General features: G+C 43.3%; 1 protein-coding gene across 1 annotated transcript; it reads left to right on the top strand.

Annotated features, from left to right (window-relative positions):
* Nucleotides 1-2,664: 2,664 nt before the first annotated feature.
* LOC124166473 lies at nt 2,665-6,855 on the top strand. Its single transcript, XM_046544002.1, has one exon. The coding sequence runs from the start codon at nt 2,665-2,667 to the stop codon at nt 6,853-6,855; it is 4,191 nt and encodes a 1,396-aa protein (XP_046399958.1).
* Nucleotides 6,856-10,464: the final 3,609 nt, after the last annotated feature.

Genomic DNA, 10,464 nt, shown 5'->3' with positions numbered 1-10,464 from the left:
ACCCAGTGGTGCTCTTAGCGGGTGAGGCGGGGATTTCCGACGCGAACAATCTTCACACGTGCGGCACCAAATTTCCACGTCTTTTGTGTATCCGGGCCAATAGTAGCGCTCTCTCACTTTACCTAGAGTTTTCTCATACCCTAAATGGCCTCCGACGGGCGAATCGTGCAAAGCCCGAAGAATTTCGTCCCTCGCCTCAGCAGGGACAATTATCTGTAAACGTTCGGCGTCTCTTCCTTCTTCTTCCCACCTTCGGAAGAGAGCCCCATCCTTAAACACTAGCCTATCCCATTGTGTCCACGTTCGCTCACTTCGAGGTTCAAAACACAACTCTTTATTCTCTCCCTTTTACAACGGGCCCCAAAAGCCCTTCTCCCGTCGAGGGCTTCACGCCCCCACCTCCTGGGTTTCCCCCAAGAGTCCATGTCCTGAGTAGCGGACAGCGCTCCGCTACAATATCATAACACCAGATAAATTTGATCATTAATGAAATCGATTCCAGAAAACGTTTGATAGCCTGAAAATTCGATGGAAGTTTTTATTTTCAAGACAACTGGCTAATCCACTTGTAGCCATATAATATATTAAATATCAATAGTTATAAAACGAGGAATGGGATGATTTTAATGTCAACTTACAAATTAAAACAGGTAGTGCAAGTTTACAAACTTCCCAAGGAGAAAAACCCACTAGACCGTCAATCGAACCACGGACCTCAGGCTACCGGGAATCAAAGTACCTGGAAAGGGTAGTGTTTGAGTCGTTCGCGCCTGGTATCGCTGTTGGTCTACCAGGGAGCCGCGAGGGGCGCTGACGCACCGATCGCACGAGACGAACGATGATGTGTCGACCAGGGACTTGAACGGGAGCAGTCAAGCCAGGCAGTCACAAGCAGTCATGAGCAGTCATCCAGTCATTCAGTCAGTCGCCGAGTCATCAAGTCACCAGTCTGTCTGCTAGTCTCTGTGTAGTCGCCTGGGAGCCCCGTCTCCTTGCCAGTCTTTGTAATAATTATTCAAACGAGAAAATAAACGCAAGTTATTCAAACGAGTCTTTTCGTAACGATATCCTGTAAGAATCATCGAGCAGTATCGTCCGAACATCATTTGGTAGCAGAGCTGCGGTTCGAGTCGCCACGAGGGTGCAAGTCTCCAGCGTGCTTTTCATATGGTTGCTGTCGTCGTTATTAATTGCCTAAAATTAATGAAGACGAAGTCTACGAGTCAACAGGCGAACTTCTGAGCGGTGCTAGTGGCCCACATCATCAAGAGTTCCAGTCGTCCATTTGACCGACGGCCCGGAGGAGTCGGGTGGAGTTCCACTGTCCTCGACACGGCGCACACCGGCTCGTGCATCGCCTTGGGGAGAATCAGCTGTTCTCTCAACACGCCCGGACCCAGACTGATACGTATTAATAATTCCTTTCTTTCTTGTCGGAGTCTCTCGCTGAATCAGAATGATTGCATTTCTCTCTCCAATTAACGGAGTCAAGTCGTTTCAGTATAAATTGGTTATTAATGTATAAATTTCTTTTCGTAATTGAATTCATTCACACAAGTAGTAATTATTCTCGCAGTGATGTCCGACGGGCAATCCTTGTTACGAAAGCAGAATGTAACTGCAAATCGAATCCTAAATTTCATAAAGAATACGAAAGAGAAGAAGTCTCAAAGGATTCAGACGGAATTTTACTTCCAGAGTCGAATAGAATTACTCGATAATTATTGGAAAGAATTCTATACCAGACATTACGAACTGATTGAATTTGAGGAGTCATTGAACGAAGATGATTATTTTAAATTCGATTCATTTAATGCAATCGAAGATGAATACTTGAGCGCGAAAGCCATATTGATGGCCGATAAGCATCAGTGTAAAGTAGTCGAGGCTTCTGGCTCACACTCACAAAACCAAGCATGCGAGGTTCAAGTTGAAAATTATGATTTAAGTATTAAATCTATACCCTCGCTGAACGTCCCGAAATTTAGCGGGAAACAGCGAGAGTGGGAAACCTTTAAGGGTTTATTCAGTTCTATCATAAAAGACAATCCCAAGCTTACTCCTATTGTAAAGTTACAATATTTGTTAAACAGTTTGGAAGGTCCCGCTGCTCAACGAGTAAAGGGAATTAATGTAACAGACGCGAATCTGGAAGTGGCGTGGGATAAACGATTACGTCGCTATGACAACCCACGAATTCGCTTGGCAAGTCATCTAGAAAGGCTAATTCATGCAAAACCTGTGAAATATAAATCACCTGGTGAAATTAATCGCTTAATAGATATAGCTGAGGAAGCCATTCAAGGTCTACGTGATTTGCAATGCCCTGTTGATCATTGGGATCAATGGTTTGTTCATTTAATTTGTCAAAAATTAGATTTAGAAACAAGGGAAGCGTGGGAAATAACGCAGGAAACCGTTGAGGGTTTCTCGACTTACAAAAGTTTAAATGTATTTTTAGAAAAACGGGTGAGATCATTAGGCCAAGTTAATTTTGAAGAAAAATTCGAAAGAGCTAATACTCAAAGCTCAAAGCAAGGCAATCCTAAATTCAGGCAGACTCACGTCAATGTTGCTCAGTCAAACACCAGGAAAAGGAGAGATTTATCTTGTATTTTATGTAAGGGTGATCATTCCTTAAGCTTTTGTTCACGGTTCGGTGAGATGACGGTGGCAGAAAGAAAGGAAGTAGTGCAGCGAAACAAACTTTGCTTGAATTGCCTTCGCCAAAATCATTTGTTACCAGAGTGCCATATCACTAGTCGATGTTTAATTTGTAATGAGAAACATCATACTAAGTTACATTTGGAGAGTCCCAAGACAAATCTTACACAGAACTCAAGTTCCAATAATGTAAAATCGTCAAATTCTTCGCAAGCTGGGAAACTTGACGAAACAGCTGCAGTGTTTACGTCATTGGTTGGCAAAACTGTTTTACTTGCCACTGCACGGGTAGTGCTAAAATCAAATACTGGTAGTGCCATTACTGTTAGAGCATTACTGGATCCGGCAGCAGAAAGATCCTTTATTTCAGAAAGTGTTGCCAATTCATTATATTTAAAAAGAACGAAGGTGAATGTTTCAGTCACTGGAGTGGGGGGAAAGGTTAATGCTATCTCACATGGTTCAGCCACTCTTAATTTATGTTCTAACATTCATACATCGTTTTCTCTGAAAATTCCAGTCCTTATTCTAAATAAGCTGACTTCAGTTTTACCAAACCGGGAGGTCACTCACAACAACTGGCCTCATATCCAAGGTCTGCAGTTGGCAGATCCCTTCTACTATAAGCGGCTACCAATCGACTGCATCCTTGGAGCTGATGTCTATGACGCTGTGCTGAGAAATGGAGTTAAGCGCGGACCACGGGCTACACCGGTTGCACAAGAGACAGTCCTCGGTTGGATCCTCACAGGCCAAACAGCCGCGGGCAGACCGGAGGTTTCTTCATGTCACCATATTGCCGCGTTCCAGACAACGGTGCAACCAGATACATCGGAACTGCTCTCCAGGCTTTGGGAATTGGAGGAACTCCCATCGCAGCCCAGGAGATTACCCGAGGATGACCGCTGTGAGCAACTCTACAAGGAGACTGTATATCGCAACAAAGAGGGACGCTATGTGGTAAAGTTACCTTTATTTGACACACCACACTTTCCAGGCTCGAGAGACACGGCCCTTTCTACATTTCTGAGAGCGGAAAATCGTAGGCAAAGAAAACCGACACTAAACATAGCCTACATCCACTTCATGGAGGAGTACGAGAATTTGGGACATATGGTGACAGTTCCACATGCAGATGCTCATAAACAATCGTCTTATTACATGCCACACCACGAAGTTGTTCGCACTGACGGAACACAAAAAATTAGGGTAGTATTCAATGCATCTAGAAGCTGTACCACGGGGTTTTCTCTCAATGACTTCTTAAAGTCAGGCCCAAAGTTACAACTTGATTTGCCAATGCTTTTAACTCGGTGGAGAATGTACAAATATGTGTTTAGTGCTGACATTGTCAAAATGTTCAGGCAAATTCTAGTGCGGGAGGATGATGCGGACTATCAGCGAATCGTTTGGCGATCAGACCCCACTAAACCCATTCAAGACTACAAGTTGACAACAGTTACTTATGGCACAGCTTCAGCACCTTATCTTGCAATCAGAACATTATTACAATTGGCAGAAGATGAGGAAGAACGGTATCCGAAGGGATCCGCGATTCTTCGAACTCAAACCTATGTTGATGACATATTTTCTGGTGGAAACACTATTGAAGACGCGATACTCAAGAGAGATCAACTTATTGAGATACTCAAGTCAGCCGGATTCCCATTAGGAAAGTGGTCATCAAATCATCCCACTCTACTCACAGGAATTCACACTGCCTTGTCCAATGAGAAGTGTATTGTATATTCGGACACTGTGCCCACACTAGGCCTAAAATGGTCACCAGAATTCGACTATTTTTCATTCAATGTTAACTGGTTAACCTCTACGTCAATCATCACTAAAAGGACAATCCTATCCCAAGTAGCTAAACTCTTCGACCCCTTGGGATGGTTATCCCCAGTTGTAATTGCAGCCAAGATACTTTTACAAGATTTGTGGTTGTCAGGGATTGATTGGGATAGTCCAGTCACTGGCAAGCTGGCAGATGATTGGATCTTTCTCACTAAACAACTGTTAGCCCTTCAGGAGTTGAAAATTCCGCGATGGCTTGGAGTCACTAATTCAGAGCATTGGGAACTTCACGGTTTTTCAGATGCCTCTGAAAGAGCTTATGCGGCCACGGTTTATTATCTTCCAAAAGAAGGAAAAGCAAGACTCATCTTTGCAAAGGCCAAGGTCGCACCAGTAAAAACAGTCAGTCTTCCGAGGTTAGAATTATGCGGAGCCTTATTACTTGCACGAGTGATATCATACATCCTTTCCGAATTTTCATCAAAGCCTCTGTTAATACACTGTTGGACCGATTCTAAGGTTGTTTTGAGTTGGCTAAAAGGACACCCTTCTAATTGGAAGACATTTGTTGCCAATCGTGTGAGTGAAATTTTGGAAAAATGTCCTAATGCACAATGGCTCCACATAAAATCATCAGATAACCCCGCAGATTGTGCAACGAGAGGATACACATCAGAAAAACTCCGTGAATCATCGTTGTGGTGGAATGGACCACAGTGGATTTCGCAAGATCCAACAACATGGCCCCTTTATAATGATTGCATTTCTTTATCCACAGACATTGAGCAAAAATCAAAGGTTTCACTTTACACCTCAACTATTGATGAGCCCTTCATACAATACTTTGAACGGTTTTCATCATTTTCAAAGATTATTCGTATTTTGGCATACTGTGGTAGGTGGATGCTACCGGTCCATGAAAGAAAACTAATGTGGCTGACAACGGCAGAATTGGCGAAAGCAAAGACAGTTCTCTGGCGGAATGTGCAGCACCAACATTTCAAGAGGGAAATTATTTGTGTCCAAAAAAGTCAAATTTTACCTAAGGGAAGTGCACTTCGTCGTTTGTCCCCTTTTCTGTGTGAAAGTGGACTACTCCGAGTAGGAGGGCGATTACAATATTCTACCCTACCTTTTGAGGAGAAACATCCAATCATTCTCCCAAAAGACAGCCACTTTACCAAGTTACTGGTAGAATATGCTCACATTACCACACTGCACGGTGGCCCCCAACTTATGTTAAGCTATCTAAATAGATTTTGCTGGATCATTCATGGAAGAAGACTAGTCCAAAGAGTCTTTAGGAACTGTATAAAATGCACTAGGTTTGTAGGTCAACCGCTGTCACAGCAAATGGCACCACTGCCAGTTGAAAGACTGACCCCAAGAAGGCCATTCTCTTACACAGGATTAGACTATGCAGGGCCTATATGGCTGAGAACGTCGAAAGGGAGAGGTTCTAAATCTCACAAGGGCTATATTGTAGTATTTATTTGTCTTGTAACTAGAGCCATTCATCTAGAGATTGTTACTGACTTGACTACAGACTCTTTCTTAGCAGCCTATCATAGATTTACAGGGCGAAGAGGTCATTGTTCAATTTTGTACAGCGACAACGCCACTACATTTCGAGGTGCTGCAAAGGAGATCAATCGACTATTCGCTGCTACATCCAAATTGACAGCCGAAGTCGCATTACAAATAGCCAAAGAGGGTACTTCTTGGACTTTCATCCCACCAAGGGCACCACACTTTGGTGGAATATGGGAGGCAGCAGTGAGGAGCTTCAAACACCATTTAAAGAGAGTTTTAGGAGACAATACACTCACCTATGAAGAGTTGTCAACCTTGTTGGTGCAAATTGAGGCTTGTCTAAATTCCAGGCCATTGACATACATCAACAGTGAACTCAATGATTTTGTCATACTAACCCCAGGTCATTTTTTAATTGGTTCATCTTTATTAGCACCCCCAGAGCCATTTATGGAAGATGACCTTCAGAAGACATTTGGTTCCAGATGGAAGCAGATGGCATGCATGCGTAACTCCTTCTGGAAGACATGGAGGAAGGATATCCTACATCAGATGCAACAACGGAATAAATGGCTCAAGCCTATACGGAATCTACGAGAGGGAGACATCGTCATCCTCAAGGACGAGCTCTCACCCCCAACAAGATGGCCCATTGGGAGGATCACTAAGCTTCACCCCGGCCCGGATGGATTGGTCCGTGTTGCAACAGTTAAGACAGCTACAATGGAACTGATAAGACCTATCGTAAAGCTTATTCGTTTACCTACTGATGCTGAGGCCATCAGTTTTTTATCTGAGCCTGACTTGAAAAAAAACCTCCCTTTACGGCGGGCGGTAAATCCACAGAGATTCTTTTTGTAACAGAAGTTTATTACTTTTCGTGTGTAAGTTTATTTTTCTTTGTTGTATTTTCTCTTTGATTCATCGTTGCAGTATGACAACGAGGCGGGCGGTATGTTTGAGTCGTTCGCGCCTGGTATCGCTGTTGGTCTACCAGGGAGCCGCGAGGGGCGCTGACGCACCGATCGCACGAGACGAACGATGATGTGTCGACCAGGGACTTGAACGGGAGCAGTCAAGCCAGGCAGTCACAAGCAGTCATGAGCAGTCATCCAGTCATTCAGTCAGTCGCCGAGTCATCAAGTCACCAGTCTGTCTGCTAGTCTCTGTGTAGTCGCCTGGGAGCCCCGTCTCCTTGCCAGTCTTTGTAATAATTATTCAAACGAGAAAATAAACGCAAGTTATTCAAACGAGTCTTTTCGTAACGATATCCTGTAAGAATCATCGAGCAGTATCGTCCGAACAGGTAGTAATCTGCGGAGTGGCCCGGAAAGCCAAATCTCCGCGGCTCCGTAACTCGTCCAGGGGAACTTTTTCTCATGCCAAACTATGTGAAGTTGGAGGTGATATTCGATGACGTTGGTGAGTTTTATTCTTTATTTATGTAAGTCTTAATAAACCCATATAATTCTTACAAAATGAAAAAAATGGTTATAATGAACATACACTAATAGCAAATTTGGAGTTGAAACCGCTCAATTACGTTACATTGTGACTAAATAACTCTAAATAAATACTTTTCTAGAGCAAAACCTTGACGTTTTTCAAAAGGATTCCGATCGAGTAAAGCTTGGAGTAAAATGTCGTTTCACTCCAATCAGATCCGTCCACAGACACTCATGGCATCATTAAACCTAACCACTTTCCATCAGTCAGCTTTGAAAACGACGGAAAAATACTACATTTTCCATTTCTACCATTTTTCATTCCTCCGCCTTTAACTCGGAAGGTTAGATATATGGCTGAAAAAGTACATGGATCAATTTTTACAACTCAGGAAAATGAAATACGAAAATACGCTTAGGGGAAAATACACTATCGTGTTGGTGTGTTGGCTAGAGTATAGGTTTCCCAACCCGTGGCCTCGGGTTCAAATACCGGAGAAGGTAGAGAATTTTTAGTGACTGCCCGCATGCTATCCCCTCGGAATTTGTGTGGAGGACATTTTAAACGCAAAACTTAGTCCGTCGGATGGGACGTTAAGTCGTGGTCCTTCTAACGCCCATCATTCACAGCAGGCTAATGCCGACGCCGAGTTTTTCTCCACCGTTCCTTCCATACCCTTCCCTCTTGGCGCTAATAACCTCAGCTGTCGGTTGTCTCCTCTAAATGCTATACCAATTACAATAAGAGGAATACGCAGATTACATAAATAAAAGAGAGAACAAATCCAAATGGGGATGGACCATCCGCATCAAGAGCACCGAAAAACTCCCGGGATACTCCCTGCTGATGTATTTTTGCCCTATTTATGAGATTAACTGTTTTGCTATAGCTTCATCAACGTTGTTAGTCCTTCCTCTTCATGTCGAGTCAACCTAAATCACTGTGAACGAGGCTTAATGCTCTCGCGAGTGGTGAGGGCACATGAGCAAAGTGCCTGCATTGAGTGCTTGCTTGCCGGGTTTAGGGAAAGTGAACAGGGATGCATGGGAGAAAATTCAGCTCATGAGGTGTCGCATGGTTGGCTCAGAGTGAGTGGTTCGGAGGATATATCCATTTTATTTATTTGATTCTTTTCCCTTTTTTCACACGCGAAAGAAAAGCACATTCAAGAGAACGTTGTTTAGACACGTGTCGTATTTCGCATGCGAGATGGCGTTAAGGCACGAATTCGGCGGTTTGGAGTGAAAAATAAAATCATCTTCTCCCCAAACACACCCTCGCTTTCATTTCCACCTTCTTCCTGGTGCGTCTTGGGAGCCGGTTTGCGAAAATCCTCCCCCACCTCGCTGAGGCAGGAAGCTGCGCGCTTGGAAATACATACGCGCGTTCGAATAACACGGTACGTGGATTATCAGGGAGTAGATCTGGGAGAGAAATCTCTCTTGAGCTAGAACTCGCGGGAATATGCGTGTTATGACTGGAGATGTAGTGCGCAAGAGGCTTTCCGCGATTTTTCTCGGGAATGGATTCGTAAAAATTCTGACTCCACTCAAAGTGGCGCGAACTAAGGTGATTTGGAGCGTAAGAGCACAGGATTAGAGAAGAGACAATAGGGAAACGGGTACGTCTTAATGACATTCTTTTTGTAAGATTCAAGCGGTGCTCAAACGGCTTTCAGCAATGTACGTGCTGCCTGATCGTCACTTTAAGTATTTCTTGTTTGCGATTTATAGTTACATCGAGCTCGTTTGGACAGCATGTTTTTACGGTGACACCTTAATTCATTCGTTTTCAGCATGCAACAACGTTCTAAAAACATAAATGCATGGATTGTACTGTGAATATGGAGTGGAAAAACAGCTCAATGGAGCAAATGATCCGCGATCTCAATATTAATTACACCGGGGAAAAATTTTGAACGCATTTACAGTTGACTTTGATTTTTTATTCTAATTTTTGAGCTGATTCAGGGTAAAAAGGCATGCTAATTTCGAAGCTGTAATTAGATATCTTCTATCATGTATTTTTTTCACTAAACCTTGTTTTATTGCGACCACACACTGCTTGATTGAGCTTCGGTCACAGGAGGCATCATCGCTCTCCAATTGGCTGAAATTAACTTTATGTGGTTGTCATTGGATGAATGACACCGTAGGGGTCCAGCGACAAGTGCATTTTTGTCTATTAATGCAGGAGATATTATATTGAGACGTAGGAACGTAGTCCAAAGAGTTGCTCAATAGGGAGCTTTAATGTCGAGCGGGTTGCATGCACTGATAATTTGTTGTCAATTCGCACACATCGGTAAACGATGTAATCACCGGTAATCATTCCCTTTGGCCTGAAAATATGGTACTATTTCCCTTAAATTCCCATCATATGCAAACTTTGCATGACATATGATACAAAAATAGGGTATCTTGTGGCTTAAATGTTGACGTAATAGTTAAAAACTGAGTTTTTTTTTTATCTGTACCACGCGCCGGTGGCTTCGACAGTAGTAAGCTCAATCTTCATCTTTTCAAACCAGCAGTGTATTTGGAGAGGGCGACCGACAGTTGAAGTACACCATTTTGGAGATAATTTGGCGTAGGCATCAGCCTACTCTTAACGAAAGTCACCAAGGGGACCACGGCTTAACTCCAGAAAACTCGCCGAATGGTTCCAGCATTGACTTTTCTTGATTTTTATACGGATAAAAGAGAATTTCAACGTTAATGCGTCTGCTCAGCGTGAAAAATTACGCCCATTCCCATTCAAAACAACAGAGGAGAGATATGCTGATTCTGGTAGTGTTCTGATCTATGCCAACGCCCGTCATGTCAGTACTGATGCAGCCCAACTGCTCCTTAAACAATTTCAATGGAACATTTTCGATTACCCACTGTACAATGCCGACATAGTGCCGTATGATTTCCATCTTGACGCTAAAATGAATATGAAGCTACGAGGGAAGCATTTTCAAACGGGCAAAGATCTTCAGGACAAAGGCAACATTCACTGGAAGTCATTGACGACAACATC

Source organism: Ischnura elegans, chromosome 10 (genome assembly GCF_921293095.1).
Source record: "Ischnura elegans chromosome 10, ioIscEleg1.1, whole genome shotgun sequence".
Classification (NCBI taxonomy): domain Eukaryota; kingdom Metazoa; phylum Arthropoda; class Insecta; order Odonata; family Coenagrionidae; genus Ischnura; species Ischnura elegans.
This window is presented reverse-complemented; position numbering and strand designations above follow the sequence as displayed.

Excerpts from the sequence above, each read along its gene's own strand:
- LOC124166473 (XM_046544002.1), top strand. The coding sequence starts at position 2,665 with ATGACGGTGGCAGAAAGAAAGGAAGTAGTGCAGCGAAACAAACTTTGC.